Source organism: Oncorhynchus keta, chromosome 14 (assembly GCF_023373465.1).
Source record: "Oncorhynchus keta strain PuntledgeMale-10-30-2019 chromosome 14, Oket_V2, whole genome shotgun sequence".
NCBI lineage: Eukaryota > Metazoa > Chordata > Actinopteri > Salmoniformes > Salmonidae > Oncorhynchus > Oncorhynchus keta.
In genome coordinates, this window is record NC_068434.1 from 18,820,856 (window position 1) to 18,845,268 (window position 24,413).

General features: G+C 42.6%; 1 protein-coding gene across 4 annotated transcripts in view; it reads right to left on the minus strand.

The window, feature by feature from the left end:
* Positions 1-1,401: 1,401 nt before the first annotated feature.
* LOC118392899 (retinoic acid receptor RXR-alpha-B-like) overlaps positions 1,402-24,413 on the minus strand; it is a 39,394-nt gene continuing 16,382 nt past the window's right edge. For 2 of the 4 annotated variants that reach the window (XM_035784900.2, XM_035784898.2), the window contains 8 exons: positions 15,032-15,194; positions 14,687-14,866; positions 12,620-12,789; positions 12,209-12,338; positions 11,796-11,928; positions 11,205-11,296; positions 7,180-7,285; positions 1,402-7,046 (listed from right to left, as the gene is read on the minus strand). In XM_035784900.2, the coding sequence (XP_035640793.1) occupies positions 6,884-7,046; positions 7,180-7,285; positions 11,205-11,296; positions 11,796-11,928; positions 12,209-12,338; positions 12,620-12,789; positions 14,687-14,866; positions 15,032-15,194 (1,137 nt within the window). In that variant the 3' untranslated portion in view covers positions 1,402-6,883. The remainder of the gene's footprint in view (positions 7,047-7,179; positions 7,286-11,204; positions 11,297-11,795; positions 11,929-12,208; positions 12,339-12,619; positions 12,790-14,686; positions 14,867-15,031; positions 15,195-24,413) is intronic. The other 2 variants (XR_004827460.2, XM_035784899.2) reach the window with 2 other exon arrangements.

Genomic DNA, 24,413 nt, shown 5'->3' on the forward strand with positions numbered 1-24,413 from the left:
TTTCTCTAATTCATTGATGATCAGATACTCCAGTTGTAACTGGTTCTGTTGAGCTCAATTTTTTTAACTTTATCACTGTTCCAAACTTAGATTATCCTCTTTTTTAACAAAAGCCTGTACAGAAATCACAAGGTCTCTGGTGCTGCAGCATGCACTCATTCGTTGTCATGCTCTGTTGTGGCATTAAAAAAGATGCTGCTTGTCTCCAGTCATGTGAAATGACGTAGAATTGCATGAAATGCATTTATAAAAAGACACATTTAGTCTACAACCGCAAAAAAGATATATTCATGCAGTGCTTTTATTAAATTGGAAATCTTTTCACCCCTACCCTTGTCTGCGGTGTTCTGCGAATCCAACACCTTCTGGCTACTTAGTCACTAAATGCTTACAAAACGAAGACCTGTTTCTGAAACGCCATATCTGGTCTGTCCTAGGCGTGAGGGTAAATGTAGGCATGTTCATTGGTATCCACTTTATGTTTTAATGATTGTTTTGGGTATAGGGGAGGATCACTTGTTTTTTTTCAAGTGTTCAAGGAAAGTCAAATAAAAATATATTTCACTCCAGGTGTGCCTCATTATAAACAACGTACAGTCCCTTACTGAGTGGAAATGTAAAGGATTGGGGTACGAATAAAAATCCAATAAAACAAAACCATAGAGAATCATTTCTACTGGAACCACATGAGTTAATAAAGAGCTAAATCTCTTTTGGTTTTCAAAAAAAGATCTAGAATTCATATTTTGTGGGAACAGTTTTCCAAGGAAGCATTTTGAAGATGAGGTAAGACATTTGGTAGTGCTTGTTGCTAGATTCAAAGCAGAAATGTTTCAGTTTCTCATCTTGCAAATCTAAAATTGGCAATGCAATTGACTACATTAATTATCAACTAGCAACGTCCCCCTGTGGGTTTCTCCACTTTGAAGATTCCTCCACATCAGAGAGCAGATTTAACCATTCAGCAGATGAACAATCCAATGATCTGATCACAATGCCACACACTGTCTGATGGCAAAGAGAGATAATAGCATAAAAACAAAACCGCTTCATGGGAAAAATCCAAAGGAAGAAATGTGGCCAACTAGTCATACTCTTCTCCAGTGATTGGAAGATATTTTTTCCCCCCTTTGCTCTGAGACAGAGCGCTGTTCTAATCCTCTGCTCCCATTGTTAGGCCGTGTGTGGGACTTGTATGGGGAAATGACTTTTTGATGGCGGTGGTGGGGACAGTGAGCTTTGCCAGAGAAGGTTTCAGAAGTTAACGGGCCGGTTTCTACTATGTTGACAGTAAAATCTTAGTTGGAACACCAGGCTGCTGACTATAAGGGTTATCTATTTCAGTGGTTTTAAAGATTATGTCTTAAAGGAAAACGGAGAAAGCACAATATCAAGAGCTAGTGAGATGGTTAAAAGGAAAAAGTTTAATCAAGACTTACACAAGATGATCATCTAAAGCTGATTTATAATGGCAGACAAAAATGGTTTGGAATCATCTGTAAGCTGTAATCATCTCAGTATCAAGGCCTATTCTCAGTGTCCATTTCAACAAGAGTTCAAGTGCTACAAGAAAGTACTTGTTTTGAATTGTACAGTCAAATAGAAACTGTTGGTCAATATAATAATGTCATCATAACCTAATGTATCTTGATATGACGTCCGTTTACCCAACACTCTCCTTACCTGTACAGAGGCAGGGGAAAGGAAGGCAAGAGCAGCATGGTCAGTCTGGGCTTAGCCAGACGTCTCTTTTTAGTTCATAGAGCGCGTGAACACTGAGGCTGAACTTAACCATGCTGAGAAGGATTCAGACAGGACAGGCAGGCAGGCAGGCCTCAGGCACACTGGCTGGACAGTCAACAGCCATGTAACCTGAAGTGTGTGTGTGTGTGTGTGTGTGTGTGTGTGTGTGTGTGTGTGTGTGTGTGTGTGTGTGTGTGTGTGTGTGTGTGTGTGTGTGTGTGTGTGTGTGTGTGTGTGTGTGTGTGTGTGTGTGTGTGTGTGTGTGTGTGTGTGTGTATGTACAGTGGGTATTGTGGGGCATAGGGTGAACCTGTATTTCCCAGACATGTTATGGGGGCAATAAGGCGAGGGGGTATCGGTCTTCAGCCAATCTCACACCTATCTTAATTAATCACAAAATGTCATTGTGGAGTATGAAATGATCAGACAGTGGAGGTAGAGAAAGAAGAAGCAACAAGTGTGTGTGTGTGTGAGAGAGATCTGCTGCACCAGAAAGAGAGTGAGTCCCACCAGCTAGCTACAGCCAGGTCAGATTACTGCTATGTCGTTGGCCTTTGCACTGATAATCCTGCAATGACTGGCATTTCCCCACCACCTCACCTCAGCCTTCTCACACTTGTCAGCTGTGGCCACCAGCAGGCTGATAGGGCCTGTCAATTAGCAGATAATTGTAGGAGGGACTGGATGTCAAGAGAGCCGGGGATCCCGGCAGAGATACATCAGACATTCGTCTCTTTACCCTGGGCTATGATGTTTTGTTAGTGAAGAAGCTCTGAGGGGGAAAACAGCTGTGAGGACTGAGGAAACTTGACAAAGACTGGCACATTAGTTAGGGGCTCCCTATAGCTCCTCTTAATTCAAAGAGACATCGCAGCCCAACTCTCTATGAGGACATCAACGAGACCAGAGAGATGGCGGCCGATGAGGCATGAGACAATATGCCCAGCATAAACTCCAGAAATAGGACCGGCCAGGTTGACATTTTGAAAAACGTCCTGTCAACACAACCTGTCAATCTTTCTTATGCATCGTTTCAGGAAGCTGCTGCAAACGTCATTCAAATTGTCCGAAATTGTGGCAACGTCAGTGCTGTCATTCACTCACCAAAATTATGAAATTAACTCTAACTCTTAACTTCTAGGACACAACATCCTCAGGGGTTACATTTCGGTATTTCCTCTGTATGGTTGTGGTTAGGGTTAAAACAGAAGAACTACACAACCTACTGTACTAGAAATGTGAGCAAATGTCTTTAGTCATCCTCTCAAACAAAATTCTTGACTTTGAGATGTACTCCGGCTAAACATTCTCAGTCATATTAAGTGAGCTGACCAAAGTCACAGTTAGGTTTCTTTGACAACATTGTTCTGCAAAGATGCTTTGCCTCTTCCCCAATCACCATTTCATAACAGCCTTATCAACTTAAAAATACCACTAATCACCTTTTTCTTTGGGCAACGGAGACAAATACTCCCATGGATATGATTAGTCATGTCAACACACATCACTTCAACCTGAGTGAGACTGAGCCATGTTTAACATTACCTCTAAATTCAATCCAGACTACCAGAACTGGCATAACTGCTTATTGGACTGCCAACACCAGTAACTTATGATCAGCAAAAACATTTTTAAGGAGTTTTGCTGAAATATTAATGTCACATTCAATCAGTAATAATTAGGGGTAGAGTTATTAGTGCTTTGAGCTTTCGGAAAAGCAGGATATGCCTTATTAAAAATGTGCCACGTCTTTGGCTGTCTTGACTGTGATATCCCCCAATTCACTATGCTCCTCCTGTACAAGTTTTGTCAATGCCACTTTGTAAAAAAGCAATGTCTCCCTCTAGAGGTATGCATGTAACATAACAGTCTACATATTGCCCATCACACATGCGCGTAGCATATTACAGATAGTTGGCATATAGCTTTTCAATAGTAAAACATTTCTTATGATACTTATTTAAGCAGTGTACCCTAGACACTGTGCTGACAGAGGCTGTACCCTACACATGATTGGGTCCTCTGTTTAAATAAGTATCATAAGAAATGTTTTACTGTTGAAAAGCTTCCAGGCCTTTAATAAGTAACAGTGAAGTACAAGCTGATGATAAACTTCCTATTTGCACAAGCAGAGAAGGCCATCAGAATCGTGTATACACACCTTGCCACCTTTATAGCTAACACTATTAATATTTGTATTACATTATCAAAACGAACAAGTTGTACAAGACATGGCAAACACATGATTTAAAACTATACATAATTGGGGAATCGACATCATGGGTTCATTGGGTTTAATTGGTGCATGGGTGCATTGCAAAATGTGACATCAGCTATAACTGGCCTAGAGCATGGTCTGGCCTGGAGCATGGTCTGGCCTGGAGCATGGTCTAGCCTGGAGCATGGTCTGGCCTGGAGCATGGTCTGGCCTGGAGCATGGTCTGGCCTGGAGCATGGTCTGGCCTGGAGCATGGTCTGGCCTGGAGCATGGTCTGGCCTGGAGCACGGTCTGGCCTGGAGCATGGTCTAGCCTGGAGCACGGTCTGGCCTGGAGCACGGTCTGGCCTGGAGCATGGTCTGGCCCGGAGCATGGTCTAGCCTGGAGCATGGTCTAGCCTGGAGCATGGTCTGGCTTGGAGCATGGTTTGGCCTGGAGCATGGTCTGGCCTGGAGCATGGTCTAGCCTGGAGCACGGTCTGGCCTGGAGCACGGTCTGGCCTGGAGCATGGTCTGGCCCGGAGCATGGTCTGGCCTGGAGCACGGTCTGGCCTGGAGCACGGTCTGGCCTGGAGCATGGTCTGGCCTGGAGCACGGTCTGGCCTGGAGCACGGTCTGGCCTGGAGCATGGTCTGGCCTGGAGCACGGTCTGGCCTGGAGCAGCATGTGTAAATGGAGCCAGGGCTGCAGAGAGTTTTCTGCTCAGGTAAGACAACATGCTCTCTAAACAGAACACGTCAAATAAAGACAGTGTACTACATTTGTTCTTGGTTTACTTCCCAGTAAACAACAGTTTGGTGGAGTAAGACAGTTGAACGTAGCTCATGAGACATTTATAACCCATATTCTTCAAAATTCAATGTCTATATATAATTATTTTTAAATACCAAAGATGAATGTAGATTTCCCCTTTAAACGACATGTTGCCATGTTTTAAATGAGGAAAAACAAAAAACAAGATTATTGTTCATCCTAGAATACACTAGTCCTGAGTGGCTCAGTAAGCAATGATGCCGCTAAAATACGAACTAATAGATCTGCTTAAAAAAGGGGGGTTGAACGAGATGCAGGCTATGTTTGCTGCTATTGTTCATTGATTGGTGGTTATTTCATTTCTAAATGAACTGTTTGTTATAACTGTATTTTCTTTCTGCTTGAATTTCTGTCATTTCTGTTATTCAGGGCTCTTGGTCTCAGCGTGACTCCCTGATCAAATAAAAGTTCAAATAAATACAATTAAAATACATATGAGGTTCCAAAAATATTCCTGGCTGCTCAACCTGAATATTGTACTTCTGACTGAAACAATTCTTTAAAATTCTCTGCCATCTTTTGATCTCCTCAATCATTATTCTCTTGCATGTCTTCTGTTATGCGTGGTCTGGGAAATGTGGGTTAGAATTTAAATTACAGTGCCCTTATCACAGTCTAATTATTCCCGGTATTACAGTGTAACATGTATTGCACTTACCCAATATTACACTTGAATAACGTACGATAGGATTGGTTAGGTTTAGGAGTTATGGATAGGATTACTGCTGTAAGTAACATTGTAACACATTGTAGCAATGAGTAATTACAACACTGCTCTCTTCTCATGTCCTAATGTACTTGGACAGTTGCATTACTTTTGTGTGATGCACCAGTTGGCGTCAGAGACCTTATGTGTGCATTATATTTATCAGATACTACAGAGAGTCACTTACAGACAGTCCCCTACACCAGGGGTTCCCTACTCCATTCCTCCAGTACCCCCACCAGTAAACCCTCTTGTTGCCCCAAACAAGCACACCTACTTGTCAACTAATCATCAGGCCATCAATGAGTTGAATCAGGTGAGTTTGTCTGGGCCTACAACAAAAATGTTTGCTGTTGGGGGTACTCGTGGACTGGTGTTGGGAAACACTGACCTACACACCGACGCATCATTCTATACATTGGAAGATGTTTACCACTGCTCCTCTTTGGACATACCAACACAAAGCAAACAGCAGCAGCATAAAAACCCCATAGCAATACAGAAATGAGCACCCCATGTTGATATGTGAATTATCATTAGAGAAAACCTTATTGATCCTCCCCACTACAGTTGCATGCTAGTCATACAGTGGAGGATGGTGAGATGAGCTATAGGAGGATGGGCTCATTGTAATAGAATGAAATAAATGGAACGGAGTCAAACGTGAGGTTTCCATAAGGTTGATGTGTTTGATACCGTTCCATTTATTCCATTCCAGCCATTACAATGAGCCCGTCCCCCTATAGCTCCTCCTATCAGCCTCCTCTGTCCTCACAGTGAGCTCCTGACTGGAGCCATTCTCTGCTTGACAAAGTTAAGCGCTGGGAGTAGAAAAACTACCCTTGGTCTTGAGCTGAAGTTACCTGAACCATTATCCCTGTCAAGGGGTTCCAGTTAAATATGCATTACGCTCGTCTGCCATATATAGTCACATGAGAACATTTTCATTAAGGAGGAGAAGACCAACTACGAGAGCCTGAGGTGGGGGTTACATGTATAACAGGAGATCATCCTAGACAACGATTTTGGCCGGACCATGTTGTTATTATCACAGAATATGAGAATGACTACAAGAGGTAGTAGACCTGTCTAAGGCAGGAGGATGATGAGGTCGCTGGTTTGTGGCACGGAGTCTTGATCTGTAATGACAATGTTCAATGTTGAATCTGAAGCGAGAAGACATTATCATTCATTGTGAAAAAGGTCTCATGCTTTGGGTTGTTGCAGACTCTGGCCCTTCAAGACATTTCACTTTGACACAAAACTATGATAAATACATATACTGTACATTAAACAAAGCCATAGGTTTGCTGTCCACTAGTTCTTGTGTTCAAACTTACAGTCTGTCAATCAGGCAAATTACCAGTTCTCTCCGTTTTGATGCAAGTATTGGACAGACCGTCTTCAACTGCAGTGCTGTTTCGTCATTTGGCGTGGAGCTTCCAACATTTCCGTGAGGAATGTGTCAACGGGTGTATCCCCTATCAGTTTGAAGAAGAACCGGTGCTCCAGAAACCTGAGGCCAATGGAACGTAGGGCTGGCAATCGAAGTAACAGTTTGGCAAATCTGTATAAGACAAGAACATGTAAAGAGTGACTATGATGATAACAAAACGATTATATATCTGGATGAAATGACATTATGTCACTAAGAAGTAGGTTCATCAAATATTTGTTGATGACCACACAATGACCAATACCTTCCTGGTTGGCCGGGGTATTTGTATTTACAGTATGCCTCCAGTGAAGCATACACCCCTTCTCTGAGAGCCTCAACCTCCCCTGGGTTTGACAAGCCTTTTGAGTCTACACATATGGAAACAAAACAGAACGTGTTACTGGTGACAAGTACACCAACTCTGTGTTCCATCACTTTTAGACCAACACACAACACACATTAAAACTATTGTGTAATAGAAATTTCTGCCCAGCAGAGGGCAGTAGTAAACTACTTAACATTGTACTGGTCCAACCCAAGAGGGACAGAATAGACCCTCAAACGCTCGCTTTTCAAATCTTATGGGGAGATGCCTTGTGTGTTAGTACGTTACATTTGAATGGATTCTTGCGTTCTCTGGCATTGTGTTGCCGCTTTGTACATTGAAATGTTCAGTCATTTTTCCAAACTGATGTTAGCTTTAAAATTTGGTTGAAAATAAGCACACTGAGCGTGTAGCGTTTGAGGTCAATGACGTGGACTTTGAAGGCAAATATTATCAGACTTATGAACAGTCTTATGTACAGAGAAACCAGCAAAAAGATGTAAACTGAAGATTTTCGTTTGACAATGGCCTATAAATGAATGCATCACAGCAGCTAAACTGAGTGACTAGGGGGCAGTATTTTCATTTTTGGAAAAATAACGTTCCCGTAGTAAACGGGATATTTTGTCAGGCCAAGATGCTAGGATGTGCATATAATTGACAGCTTAGGATAGAAAACACTCTAAAGTTTCCAAAACTGTAAAAATATTGTCTGTGAGTATAACAGAACTGATATTGCCTCATGTTTTGAAAGCGCTGCGTTCCAATGCGTCCCTATTGAGCAGTGAGTTCCCCAAGGTGTCTACAGCATTGTGACGTAGTTTTACGCATTTATGTTGAAGAATACCCGTAAGCGGCTACATTGCGCAACTGGTCACCTGATGGCTCCCAGAGTGATTCTCGCGTAAAATACAGAGGTAGCCATTATTCCAATCGGTCCTACTGAAAAACCAATTGTCCCGTTTGCCATGTTTCTGTCGATATTATGGAGCTAATTTGGAATATTTTTCATTGTTTTCGTGACTGCAATTTCTGGGTGATTTCTCAGCCAAACGTGAAGAACAAACAAAAAAGGAACATTGGCTATCTAACTGGGAGTCTCGTGAGTGAAAACATCCGAAGCTCATGAAAGGTAAACAATTTAATTTGATTGCTTTTCTGATTTCCGTGACCAAGTTACCTGCTGCTAGCTGGACAATATGCTATGCTAGGCTATTGATAAACTTACACAAATGCTTGTGTGCTTTGGCTGTAAAGCATATTTTGAAAATCTGAGATGACAGGGTGATTAACAAAAGGCTAAGCTGTGCCTCAATATATTTCACTTGTGATTTTCATGAATAGGAAGATTTTCTAGGAATATTTATGCCCGTTGTGTTATGCTAATTAGTGTCAGTCGATGATTACGCACCCTCATGCGGGATGGAGAGTCACTATAGGCTTCTGTTTATATTAATCCAAACCATTTGAGGTGTAAGTCGTTGATATCAACTCTTACGTACTGAACTGAATATAGTATCTTAGAAAACGGTTGCCTTTCACACACATACTAATGATGGCCATACAGTGCATTCGGAAAGTATTCAGACCCCTTGACTTTTTCCACATTGTTACGCTACAGCCTTATTCTAAAATGGATTACCTCACCAATCTACACACAATACCCTATAATTTTTTTTAAATGAGTGTAAATTTATAAGAAATAATAAACGGAAATATCACACTTACATAAGTATTCAGACCCTTTACTTTTGGCAGCGATTACAGCCTTGATTATTCTTGGGTATGACTCTACAAGCTTGGCACACCTGTATTTGGGGAGTTTCTCCCATTCTTCTCTGCAGATCCTCTTAAGCTCTGTCAGGTTGGATGGGGAGCGTCGCTGCACAGCTATTTTCAGGTCTCTCCAGAGATGATCGATCGATTTCAAGTCCGGGCTCTGGCTGAGCCACTCAAGGACATTCAAAGACTTGTCCCGAAGCCACTGAGTTGTCTTGGCTATATACTTAGGGTAGTTGTCCTGTTGGAAGGTGAACCTTCGCCCTGAGGTCCTGAGCACTCTGGAGCAGATTTTCATCAAGTATTTTTTTATTTTACCAGGCAAGTCAGTTAAGAACAAATTCTTATTTTCAATGATGGCCTAGGAACAGTGGGTTAACTGCCTGTTCAGGGGCAGAATGACAGATTTGTACCTTGTCAGCTCAGGGATTTGAACATGCAACCTTCTGGTTACTAGTCCAACACTCTAACCACTAGGCTACCCTATCTTTGTACTTTGCTCCGTTCATCTTTCTCACGATCCTAACTAGTCTCCCAGTCCCTGCAGCTGGAAAAACATCCCCACAGCATGATGCTGTCACCACCATGCTTCCCCGTAGGGATGGTGCCAGGTTTCCTATATATGTGACGCTTGGCATTCAGTCCAAAGAGTTCAATCTTGGTTTCATCAGACCAGAGAATCTGTTTTCTCATGGTCTGAGAGTCCTTTAGATAACTTTTGGCAAACTCACAAGCGGGCTGTCATGTGCCTTTTACTGAGGAGTGGCTTCTATCTGGCCACTCTACCATAAAGGCCTGATTGGTGGAATGCTGCAAAGATGGTTGTCCTTCTGGAAGGTTCTCCCATCTCCACAGAGGAACTCTGGAGCTCTGTCAGAGCGACCATTGAGTTCTTGGTCATCTCCCTGACCAAGGCCCTTCTCCCCTGATTAATCAGCTCTCAGAAGAGTGTTGGTTGTTCCAAACTTCTTCCATTTAAGAATGATGGAGGTCATTGTGTTCTTGGGGACCTCCAATGCTGCTGAAATGTTTTGGTACCCTTTCCCAGATGTGTGCCTCGACACAATCCTGTCTCTGAGCTCTACGGAGCTCTAATTCCTTCAACCTCATCACTTTGTTTTTTAGCTCTGACATGCACTGGCAACTGTGGGACCTTATGTTGACAGGTGTGTGCCTTTCCAAATCATGTCCAATCAATTGAATTTACCAAAGATGGACTCCAATCAAGTTGTAGAAACATCTCAAGGATGATCAATGGAAACAGGAAGCACCCGAGTTCAATTTCGAGTCTCATATCAAAGTGTCTGAATACTTATGTAAATATGGTATTTCTGTTTTTTATTTTTAATACATTTGCAAAAATGTCTAAAAACCTGCTTTCAGTTTGTCATTATGTGGTATTTTGTGTAGATTGAAGAGGAAAAACATTTGTTAAATCCATTTTAGAATAAGGCTGTAAAATAACAAAATGTGGAAAAAGTCAAGGGATCTGAATACTTTCTGAATGCACTGTATTGTTGATAGTTTAGGAGGAAAGCAAAACATTAAAGTGGTTCAGGCTTTACATCACACTACATTTGGAAAGTAGGCCATCAAAATCTATTCCTCTTAACAACCTGATTAAAATGTGTTAAACAGAGACCAGGCATTTACTTCATATAAACGCGCATGCACACACACACACACACACACACACACACACACACACACACACACACACACACACACACACACACACACACACACACACACACACACACACACACACACACACACACACACACACACACACACACACACACCCAGGGCTACTGGACTTGTATTAGAGAGAGCCTGGTTTATACTAGGATGTTGGTGTGGTGAATTAACATGAAATATAACCCTGCTCTATTCACCTCATTTCATATGGTGCTTTATATATTTTATATAGTGCTTTATATATTTTATATAGTGCTCTGTAACACTATCATACTGTCTTCAAATTCCTCCCCTTCACATTTACAAATTAATATGCATTGAACAGGTATATACAGTACTATATCAGTATTACTACTGTATGTAAACAACACAAAACAACCTCGACTAAGAATAGGCCTGAAATAACAGTCTTTGTCCCATTCATGTACAGTACAGCTTGATGAGTTGCTATCCAGGATGGAGTGTGTGATGTACAGTAGACCTACCTGGGTTGAAGAGAACGATGGCTCGAAGGCACCCTAACTCAGACTTGTCCATCTGCATGTCTCGCATTTTCGACACAAGCTCAGTCAGCACTCTGTGTAGGTAAAACAAGCTACTTTAATATACTGACAACATTCCTCTGATAGCCTTGGATGTATCGCTGTTTAGAATTCATTGCCCCAACAACTCTTCAGAGACAAAATATTCATAGATTAATTCATCACTCTGCAAGCATCACAAATGCACAAAATGTTGCATGTCAGATGAAATCTGAGGGAAATATTCATGATCCTACATCAAACCTTCTCAAAAGGTTTGGATTCGAGAGCATGCAAGCAAAATTAGGCCAGATTTTGCGATAATAAGGCAATGAGCAATGAGCATGTAATGAGCTTGAAAAACCCATGGAATATTTATCAGGAATTTTGAGGAAAATTGAGTTTGTGAACAGTAACACTTTAAATCTTACTTTAACTGTAATTATATGATAGTACTCAATCCACTATAAGGTAGATTATACAAGTATCCAATGGTACCAATGAAAGGACGAACTGTGATGATGAGGATCTGTGAGCCAGGCTGTTAGTGTTTACCTGTCAAAGATGGACCCCACCCCTGCACTGTGGGCGCTGTTGCGGTGCAGTTGGAGTCCGTTTGCCAGCAGAATGCTGTCGTTCACAGTGATGGAGCGATGGGAGAAAGAAGCTATGAGGAGCTCATTCCACCCTGAGGGGTAGAGAGGGAAACATCTAACTGGGTCATATTCATTAAGGCATGCAATGGGAAACGTTACAAAACATTTTCCTATGGCAAATGTAAATGAGCATTTCTTATTGGATAAGTTCAAACATCCCCTCCTTGTTCAGGTCCGTTTGGAGCCTAATGAATATGGCCTTGGTAAATGGTGGGACATCAAGTAAAAGGTGAGTAAATACTAGTTGTCAGAGCTGCTCAGTTTTGATTTCCCCTTACAGGATTGACCACAGCAGATGAGATCAGACGATACCTGCTCTTAGGAGGATGACCTGGTCGTCCAGGACCAGCTCTGAGAAGTGGGGGATCATCTTGGCCCACTCCACCAAGTTAAAGAGCTGCTTGTCTGTTGCCTGGCATATATTGGTCACAGGGTCGTTGGGCTGGGGAGACAGAGTGGAAGTCAGGGGGTCAAGAGTTCAGAGACCTGAGCTAGAGGGATACAATGAGCTTGAGTTAAATATGGCCTCTACCAAGGGGACTTTTCTGTGGTGGTTTCTAAAGCAAAATTGAAGAACATTCAGCTTGTGTCTCAGCTATACCTCCCCCTAGGCAGTTAGCATAAGATGGGGGAATGAGGTTGTTTTGCCAGTATGTGATATACAGTGTATGCTACTATATAGTCATAGAGTATAGTAAGTTATATAGTGTGCAGTGAACTCACTGAGTTGGTGGGCACGCCCAGGCTCCCCTTGATGCATGTCTTGGTCTTTAGCTCCACAGCGAGCTCCGCCTCCTCTATCCTCTCCACAGGCATGTCTTCATTAGCACAACCTAACGAGTCCGCCTCACTCTCGCGCCTCTCCTTGGCTCTCTGGCGCTCGTCCTGCACAGCTGGGGTGAAAGCATTGAATGTAGCTTCTGTTATAGCCAGCCTCATACAACACTGTCCAGGGCTCGCTCAGAGAAGTGGGGAATGCTCTTAGCCTACTCCACCAAGGTGAAGATCTCCTTTTATAGCATGACATTTGATATGAATGGCCTCATGAAGAGTTTATGAAGGGTTCAGTAAGCTTTAAAAGTTATATTTTGTTTACGGTGGGACCAAAGTGTTAATCAGTGGTGTCTCAGTATATGAACCTATTGGCTAAGATCCAATTAAACATCAAACATGATAAACAGTACAATAAGCAGGGAAAGCGTCCGTATTCCACAATGAGAGCTCATTTCTTCACGAGCCATGCCCTGAGGGTAGATACAGGAACTCTGCTGACAGACACTGAACCCTAGACACCGTGGTGACGGTATATCCTAGACACTGTGGTGACAGAAGGTGTACCCTAGACACTGTGGTGACAGAAGGTGTACCCTAGACACTGTGGTGACAGACGGTGTACCCTAGACACTGTGGTGACAGACTGTGTATCCTAGACACTGTGGTGACAGACGGTGTACCCTAGACACTGTGGTGACAGACGGTGTACCCTAGACACTGTGGTGACAGACGGTGTATCCTAGACACTGTGGTGACAGACTGTGTATCCTAGACACTGTGGTGACAGAAGGTGTATCCTAGACACTGTGGTGACAGACGGTGTACCCTAGACACTGTGGTGACAGACGGTGTATCCTGGACACTGTGGTGACAGATGGTGTACCCTAGACATTGTGGTGACAGACAGTGTACCCTAGACACTGTGGTGACAGACGGTGTATCCTAGACACTGTGGTGACAGACGGTGTACCCTAGACACTGTGGTGACAGACGGTGTACCCTAGACACCGTGGTGACAGACGGTGTACCCTAGACACCGTGGTGACAGAAGGTGTACCCTTGACACTGTTCTGATAGATGGTGTATCCTATAAAGTATGCTGTGTGTCTGTGTGTGTGTGTGTGTGTGTGTGTGTGTGTGTGTGTGTGTGTGTGTGTGTGTGTGTGTGTGTGTGTGTGTGTGTGTGTGTGTGTGTGTGTGTGTGTGTGTGTGTGTGTGTGTGTGTGTGTGTGTGTGTGTGTGTGTGTGTGTGTGTGTGTGTGTGTGTGTGTGTGTGTGTGTGTCTATTCGGGAGCACAGCAGAGGAGTATCCTATGGAGCAAGCTAAATCTACTCAGGGTTTTCTAAAGCTAATTAGCTTCCGTTAGCTTCACAGTCCAGCTCAGTTTTCATCCGTACTATGACGGTGGATATTGCTCATCCGCCTGCTGCAAGTTCTAGCAGGCTTGTAACTGCGCAGGCATGTCGCACGTGGCTAGTCAAATGTCGAACTCTTCATTGAGACAATGCTGTAACATCAATCCATGGGCAAGTCACTTTTTAAACATTTTTAACACACAAAAAAGCATTTGATTAATAAAATATTTATATCAGTCTTCTTCATCAAATGAAGGGGATGATGTCATAATCTTTGAGAGAGAGAGGGAATCTGATTTCATTGGTCCTCAACCTGTGGTTCAGACACTTCATTCAGGATAAATGGAGTTAGCCCTGAGTTAGCCTTCCCTGGATCAAGTTAGTTCTTAAGGATTCATTGCCATAGACATCTACCTGACAAAAATGTACAGTACATGACTGGCTATCCCGAGTTGAACTCAGAGTTGATCAATGCTACCTCGCAATCTCCTCAAACCTGCTTCGTAGGATACCCTTTTGGTTGGTACATTGTGGAGGAAGTCAGTCGCGTGTGTTTGCGAGGGGACAGGGACAGTGGAGGAAGCAAAGCAGCACTCTGATGTTGGTTTCACATGAGTGTCTGTCTGTGCTCACTCTTTCAGGTCATTTCCTGGAGCATACCTTCTCTCTTCATGCCCATGGCCAGACACTTCTGGTAGCGGCAGTACTGACATCGGTTGCGTTGGCGCTTGTCAATCAGACAGTCCTTGTTGTCTCGACAGGTATACGTCAGCTCTTTCCTCACTGTTCTCTTGAAGAAGCCCTTGCAACCTTCACAGCTATATACTCCATAGTGTTTACCTGCCAGAACAATACATACAACGGTTTAGTTCTTCCCTTCATGCTTGTACAGTAGAATGACAATGATCCGCATTTTGAGATGAGGGACCCCCCAGCCTGTAGGGCCCTGTATTGGGGATCAGGGAGACGTTGTGGGGCTGTTGTGGGGACGTTTGGGATGCTGACCTGAGGCGCGGTCTCCACAGATGGCACAGATGTGTTTGTTAAAGGAGAGACAGGTGCATGTGGGCTGAGCAGGAACCTTTAGCACTCTGTTTTGGCCCAGTGGGGGTTTGATGTCCTCTGTGCTGATAATGATGCTGCTACTGGGGATCACTGGGAAGCTGAGCTGGAAACAAGCAACAAAGAGAACAGACAGACAAGAGGATTAGACTGTCAAAGTGGAGACAAAGACGCTCATCTCTCTCATTCTTCGCGCACACACACACACAGTCTTGAGATCTTGTACCACAGTGATCGACAGACACCCTTTAGACAAAACTGTGTTGTGGTGATTCACATTGCATCCCCACGTTGCCAACATCCTAATTTTAGACTGGAGAACAATATGAGGAATATGAGTCCAACCCTAACAGGTAGAAAGAACAACCACATACATAAACCCAAATCAAATCTTTGTAATGAGGGTTTATTCAGGCATCCTCTTAGACCTTAGATGCCAAATATGGACATTTGTTTTCGAATGTCTTGGGTTTTGGGGGAGAGGTTGGACATATTGAAGTGCTCTGTTTGTGCGTGGAAGGACCTTGTGAAAATGCTGGAGGATGCAGGTACAAAAGTATCTATAACCACAGTAAAACGATGGTGAACCCTCCTCTCCCAATGTGTGAAGGTGAAGTTACAACACTAGCCTAGTGGTTAGAGCGCTAGTCTAGTAAGTTCAAACCCCCGAGCCGACAAGGTACAAGTCTGTCGTTCTGCCCCTGAACAGGCAGTTAACCTACTGTTCCTAGGCCGTCATTGAAAATAAGAATTTGTTCTTAACTGACTTGCCTGGTTAAATAAAAGGTCAAATAAAACATTTAAAAATATCGATATAACCTGAAAGGCCACCCAGCAAGGAAGAAGCCACTGCTCCAAAACCGCCATAAAAAAGCCTGACTACGGTTTGCAACTGCACATGGGGACAAAGCATACTTCCAAAGTTGTGGCAAAATGGCTCAAGGACAACAATGTCAAGGTATTGGAGTGGCCATCACAAAGCCCTGACCTCAATCCCATAGAAAATTGAAGTGCTTTGTTTGTGCGTGTATACATGGAAATCTAATGAAAACGTAGATAGAAGGTCATCGGCAGAGCCTCAGTGTTAAAGAAACTGAAACCGTGTCTGTTGTTTATTTCATATGGACCACAGGGACGAGGTTGTCTTCTGGGGTCAAGTCAGAGATCTGTACATGTCGGTCACTCTCCATCTGGCTGCCATGGAGAAGCTAGTTAACCAACTCCTCTGGTGTAGTGTTGGAGGTAGACTGAGACAGCCTCTGAAATGGCACTCTATTCCCTATTCAGTGCACTCACTACCTTTTATCAGGGTCCATAATGCAGTACATTTCAGACGCACCCAAAGGCTGCGACTGGGACCGCAGGGTCTTTCTAAATTCACTGTCCTGTACACACTAGACTGTATGCCTCATCACAAGACAGATCAACAGCCCTGCTCGTGGTTTATATGACAACTACTCATCCTTCCTCTGAAAGTTTCTAACTTCACCTTCACACATTGGGAGAGGAGAGTTCACCATGGGCCACTATATAGTGTTCTAACTTCACCTTCACACATTGGGAGAGGAGGGTTCACCATGGGCCACTATATAGTGTTGTAACTTCACCTTCACACATTGGGAGAGGAGGGTTCACCATGGGCCACTATATAGTGTTCTAACTTCACCTTCACACATTGGGAGAGGAGGGTTCACCATGGGCCACTATATAGTGTTCTAACTTCACCTTCACACATTGGGAGAGGAGGGTTCACCATGGGCCACTATATAGTGTTCTAACTTCACCTTCACACATTGGGAGAGGAGGGTTCACCATGGGCCACTATATAGTGTTGTAACTTCACCTTCACACATTGGGAGAGGAGGGTTCACCATGGGCCACTATATAGTGTTGTAACTTCACCTTCACACATTGGGAGAGGAGGGTTCACCATGGGCCACTATATAGTGCTCTAACTTCACCTTCACACATTGGGAGAGGAGGGTTCACCATGGGCCACCATATAGTGTTCTAACTTCCCCTTCACACATTGGGAGAGGAGGGTTCACCATGGGCCACTATATAGTGTTGTAACTTCACCTTCACACATTGGGAGAGGAGGGTTCACCATGGGCCACTATATAGTGTTCTAACTTCACCTTCACACATTGGGAGAGGAGGGTTCACCATGGGCCACTATATAGTGTTGTAACTTCACCTTCACACATTGGGAGAGGAGGGTTCACCATGGGCCACTATATAGTGTTGTAACTTCACCTTCACACATTGGGAGAGGAGGGTTCACCATGGGCCACCATATAGTGTTCTAACTTCCCCTTCACACATTGGGAGAGGAGGGTTCACCATGGGCCACTATATAGTGTTGTAACTTCACCTTCACACATTGGGAGAGGAGGGTTCACCATGGGCCACCATATAGTGTTCTAACTTCCCCTTCACACATTGGGAGAGGAGGGTTCACCATGGGCCACTATATAGTGTTGTAACTTCACCTTCACACATTGGGAGAGGAGGGTTCACCATGGGCCACTATATAGTGTTGTAACTTCACCTTCACACATTGGGAGAGGAGGGTTCACCATGGGCCACCATATAGTGTTCTAACTTCACCTTCACACATTGGGAGAGGAGGGTTCACCATGGGCCACTATATAGTGTTGTAACTTCACCTTCACACATTGGGAGAGGAGGGTTCACCATGGGCCACTATATAGTGTTGTAATAGTGTTGTAACTTCACCTTCACACATTGGGAGAGGAGGGTTCACCATGGGCCACTATATAGTGTTGTAACTTCACCTTCACACATTGGGAGAGGAGGGTTCACCATGGGCCACTATATAGTGTTGTAACTTCACCTTCACACATTGGGGAGGAGGGTTCACCATGGGCCACTATATAGTGTTGTAACTTCACCTTCACACATTGGGAGAGGAGGGTTCACCATGGGCCACTATATAGTGTTGTAACTTCCCTTCACACATTGGGAGAGGAGGGTTCACCATGGGCCACTATATAGTGTTGTAACTTCACCTTCACACATTGGGAGAGGAGGGTTCACCATGGGCCACCATATAGTGTTCTAACTTCCCTTCACACATTGGGAGAGGAGGGTTCACCATGGGCCACTACCTTATAGTGTTGTAACTTCACCTTCACACATTGGGAGAGGGGAGGGTTCACCATGGGCCACTATATAGTGTTGTAACTTCACCTTCACACATTGGGAGAGGAGGGTCATGGGCCATAGTGTTTCTTCACCTTCACCATGGGCCACCATATAGTGTTCTAACTTCCCCTTCACACATTGGGAGAGGAGGGTTCACCATGGGCCACCATATAGTGTTCTAACTTCCCCTTCACACATTGGGAGAGGAGGGTTCACCATGGGCCACTATATAGTGTTGTAACTTCACCTTCACACATTGGGAGAGGAGGGTTCACCATGGGCCACCATATAGTGTTCTAACTTCACCTTCACACATTGGGAGAGGAGGGTTCACCATGGGCCACCATATAGTGTTCTAACTTAGATCTGGACATACACCACGTGGTCAAGCTGTTGCTGCTTTCAACTGTCGCTAGTTTCCTCTCTGACAGACGTCTGCCAGGCCCATTTAGGTGGCTAATAAAGAGCATTCAACCCATGTGGCAGACTCAAATCATAGGTGTCAGGGGTCAAAGCCTCTGACGGGGATAATGAGTCTGTATGAGATACAGACCAGACGACCCACAGAGCTCTCGCTTTCCTAGCTGACAATGAAGCCAACAAGACCAAATCTGCAGGTTTAATATACACACCCTCTCAATTCAGAAGCCAAATTGGACACACTGTATATATGTCCCAAAAAAATAAGTCCATTGTTTCCATGCATACCAGCTCCAATTTGAATTAACCACAGGGTCTGTTATATTAGTGGCAGTGAGTAGACAATACCATTGGAAAGCCCCATGGTTGAGGATCTAAATGAGTCCTTTTTATGTCACATAAATGTATACAATTAGGCCTATATGATATTATGTGATGATAACCGTAAATATAACAGTAAATAAAACACTCAGAGGAGAACGGGGTTGGTTGTTAGGGGAACCGGGGTTGGTTGGCACACTTTTTACTCTTCTATGTATTTCTCAGCACCATTATATCTTACAAGACTATTTTCATTATTTGTAGAAAGACCAAGGTTTTGGTTTGAAATGGGGACCCTTTTTTATCCTCATATGGTACATCCTACATTATAAGCCATTAAACACACTGTCCACCAGTCGCATCACAGGGTTGGTTGTCACACAGCATGGGATTGGTTGTCACAATGTTTGCTAGTAGCTTCCTTTTCTAACAGGAAATGAAACAATACAGCATATAGTCTTAGAAATGGCCTTTCTTTGATTTTATAACCTTTATTTAACTAGGTAAGTCAGTTAAGAACAAATACTTATTTACAATGACAGCCTACCAGGGAACAGTGGGTTAACTGCCTTGTTCAGGTGCAGAACAACAGATTTTTTTCAGTTACTGGCCCAACACTCTAACCACTAGGCTACCATATTCCCCCCCAAAAATCTACATTTAACGCCGTGACAATAACAAATTACATGTTGAGTAAATTGGTGTGTGTATGCGTGTGTTTGCACATGCATGTGTGCATGTGTGGGTGTGACAGAAAAAATATGTGCGTGAGAGGAAGGCAACAAAGGGAGCTCTTTACAGCACAAAGCACAAAAGAGCTGGGGATTTATTGTACAGTGGCAGTGGCAATGTCCCCAAACAATATGGTTACAATGGGTTGGAGTGTGACAAGGGCGTTTTCATGTAAAAGACTCCATGAGCACTAATATATGTGCACATACAAATTGGTGTTAAATTGAAGCTAAGAGGTTAAAGTCGGAACTTTACATACACTTAGGTTGGAGTCATTAAAACTCATTTTAGAACAACTCCACAAATGTTTTGTTAAGAAACTATAGTTTTGGCAAGTTGGTTAGGACATCTACTTTGCGCATGAAACAAATAATTTTTCCAACAATTGTTTACAGACAGATTATTTCACTTATAATTCACTGTATAACAATTCCAGTGGGTCAGAAGTTTACATACACTAAGTTGACTGTGCCTTCAAACAGCTTGGAAAATTCCAGAAAATTATGTCATGGCTTTAGAAGCTTCTGACATAATTTGAGTCAATTGGAGGTGTACCTGTGGATTGATTTCAAGGCCTACCTTCAAACGCAGTGCCTCTTTGCTTGACATCATGGAAAAATCAAAAGAAATCAGCCAAGACCTCAGAAAAAAATTGTAGACCTCCACATGTCTGGTTCATCCTTGTGAGCAGGTACCATGTTCATCTGTACAAACAATAGTATGCAAGTATAAACACCATGGGAACAAACAGCCGTCATACCGCTCAAGAAGGAGATGCGTTCTGTCTCCTAGAGATGAACGTACTTTGATGCGAAAAGTGCAAATCAATCCCAGAACAACGGCAAAGGACCTTATGAAGATGCTGGAGGAAACAGGTACAAAAGTATCTATATCCACAGTAAAACGAGTCCTATATCGACATAACCTGAATGGCCGCTCAGCAAGGAAGAAGCCACTGCTCCAAAAATGGCATAAAAAAAGCCAGACTACGGTTTGCAACTGCACATGGGGACAAAGATCGTACTTTTTGGAGAAAAGTAAGAAAATGTCCTCTGGTCTGATGAAACAAAAATATAACTATTTGGCCATAATGACCATCGTTGTGTTTGGAGGTTAAATGGGGAGGCTTGGAAGCCGAAGAACACCATCCCAACCGTGAAGCCCGGGGAGGGCAGCATCATGCTGTGCAGGGGCTTTCCTGCAGGAGGGACTGGTGCACTTCACAAAATAGATGGCATCATGAGGGAGGAAAACTATGTGGATATATTGTAGCAACATCTCAAGACATCAGTCAGGAAGTTAAAGCTTTGTCGCAAATGGGTCTTGCAAATGGACAATGACCCCAAGCATACTTCCAAAGTTATGGCAAAATGGCTCAAGGATAACAAAGTCAAGGTATTGGAGTGGCCATCACAAAGCCCTGACCTCAATCCTGTAGAAAATTTGTGGGCAGAACTGAAAAATTGTGTGCGAGCAAGGAGGCCCACAAACCTGACTCAGTTACACCAGCTCTGTCAGGAGGAATGGGCCAAATTTCACCCAACTTATTGTTGGAAGCTTGTGGAAGGCTACCCAAAACATTTGACCCAAGTTAAACAATTTAAAAGGCAATGCTACCAAATACTAATTGAGTGTATGTAAACTTCTGACCCACTGGGAATGTGATTAAAGAAATACAAGCTGAAATAAATCGTTCTCTATTATTCTGACATTTCACATTATTAAAATAAAGTGGTGATCCTAACTTATCTAAAACAGGGAATTTTTACTAGGATTAAATGTCAAGAATTGTGAAAAACTGAGTTTAAATGTATTTGGCTAAGGTGTATGTAGACTTCTGACTAAACTGTATTTCTTTTTTAAATGTTAAAGCATATATAAATGATTCAACCATTTTCCATCCTGCAAATTAGGAATAAGCAAAGGCTTTGATTTATGGTCAAACAGATAGAAAAGGGGTCTTAGAAAAGTAGTCTTAAAAAAGTAGAGTATGGTTAGTTCAGTACAGTAGAGTAGAGTAGACTCGACAGTTCAGTAGAGTACAGCGGAGTAGGGTAGAGTAGAGTACAATTCAGTAGAGTAGAGATGAGTAGAGTACAGTAGAGTGTCGTACAGTACGAGTAGACTAGAGTACAGTAGAGTATAGCATAGTTCAGTAGAGTAGAGTTCAGTACAGTACAGTAGACTAGAGTAAAGCACTGTATTGTAGAGTACAGTAGAGTTCAGTAGACTAGAGTTCAGTACAGTACTGTAGAGTAGAGTTCAGTAATGTACAGTACAGAAGACTAGAGTATTTTATTTTGTATTTAACCTTTTATTTACAGTACATTACAGTACAATAAAGAAGACTAGAGTAAAGTACAGTATAGTACAGTACAGTAGACTAGACTAAAGTACAGAACTGTAGAGTAGATTGCAGTACTGTCGAGTACAGTAGAGTGTCGTACAGTACGAGTAGACTAGAGTACAGTAGAGTATAGCATAGTTCAGTAGAGTAGAGTAGAGTTCAGTACAGTACAGTAGACTAGACTAGAGTAAAGCACTGTATTGTAGAGTACAGTAGAGTTCAGTAGACTAGAGTACAGTAGAGTATAGCATAGTTCAGTAGAGTAGAGTAGAGTAGAGTAGAGTTCAGTACAGTAGACTAGACTAGAGTAAAGTACAGTATAGTACAGTACAGTAGACTAGACTAAAGTACAGAACTGTAGAGTAGATTGCAGTACTGTTGAGTACAGTAGAGTAGAGTAAAGTACAGTACAGTACAGTAGAGTACAGAAGAGTAAAGTAAAGTACAGTACCGTAGAGTAAAGTACAGTACCGTAGAGTACAGTACAGTAGAGTACAGAAGAGTAGAGTACAGTAGACTAAAGTACAGAAATGTACAGTAGAGTTCAATACAGTAAAGAACAGTACTGTACCTTAGAGTACAGTACAGTATAGTTCAGTACTGTACAGTAGAGTAGAATAGAGTTCAGTACAGCACAGTACAGTAGAGTTCAGTTAAATACAGTAGAGTAGAGTTCAATACAGTAAAGAGCAGTACTGTACTTAAAAGTATAGTTCAGTACAGTAGAGCAGAGTTCTGTAGAGTACACTACAGTAGAGTTCAGTACAGTAGAGTAGAGTTCAATACAGTAAAGAACAGTACTTTACCTTAGAGGACAGTACATTTCAGTCAACTAGAGTTCAGTAAAGTTCAGTACAGTAGACTAAAGTACAGTACAGTAGACTAAAGTACAGTACAGTAGACTAGAGTAGAGTTCAGTACAGTAGAGTTCAGTACAGTAGAGTAGAGTTCAATACAGTAAAGAACAGTACTTCACCTTAGAGGACAGTACATTTCAGTCAACTAGAGTTCAGTAAAGTTCAGTACAGTAGACTAAAGTACAGTACAGTAGACTAAAGTACAGTACAGTAGACTAGAGTAGAGTTCAGTACATTACAGTAGAGTAATGTAGAGTAGAGTTCAGTACAGTACAGTAGAGTAGAGTGCAATGTACTTTACTGTATTGTACTTTACTATACTGTTCTGAACTCTACTCTACCGTACTATGATCTATGATGCTTTACTGTGATGTCCAAACCTGTGAAACATAGACATCTATGATTGGTACAGATTTGGTCCAGTCCATACCAACCAAATGTGGTCTTGTTTGGGGGCAGAGCTCATTAGAATAATAGCCAGTGTGTAGAATAACATCCAAACATGAAAAGGAGGATTCTACATTTTTGTACCTTGTGTACCTATTCAGCATACATCACCATGAAGAGAATGACATCAATAATAATGCATTTATGTTTAGCAGAGATCAGGGACCCATGATGTAATTCTGTTACCTTGAAATGACCCACAACCAACCACACATTTTTTTTATTATAATGGAGTTGATTGTAACAACCAACACCACATTCCATGTGACAACCAACCCCTGAGACAACCAACCCTGGTCTCCGCTACAGCACATACAGTACATTACATATATTGTTCCCCATTCCGGCATGGTCAGAGTGATGTCATCCAACTTTGACCTTAGAAGTTTATTTTAACAGTGACTGAGTTAGACCACACGAACATAACCCATATACAGCCTGCAAAACATAACCCATATACAGCCTGCAAAACATAACCCATATACAGCCTGCAAAACATAACCCATATACAGCCTGCAAAACATAACCCATATACAGCCTGCAAAACATAACCCAGGTCCTGGAGACCAAAATTACAATAATAACACAAGTAGACTATACAATTTTGTAACGGGTTTCTTCTTCCTCCTCTGAGGAGGAGTAGTAGGAAGGATCGGAGGACCAAAATGCAGCGAGGTATGTATCCATAATGTCATTTCATGGAAAAGGAATACAAAATACAAAAGAACAAGAGAATCTAAATGAAAACCGAAACAGTCCCGAATGGTGCAAACACTGAAACGGAAAAAGAATCACCCACAAATCAAGGGTGAAAACAGCCTACCTAAGTATGGTTCTCAATCAGGGACAATGATTGAGAACCATACCAGGCCAAACACAGAAATCCCAAATCATAGAAAAAAAGAACATAGACTGCCCACCCCAACTCACGCCCTGACCATACTACAACAAAGACAAAACAAAGGAACTAAGGTCAGAACGTGACAAATTTCAGTATAAAACATGACATCAGATTTAAGACTTTATTAAAGTT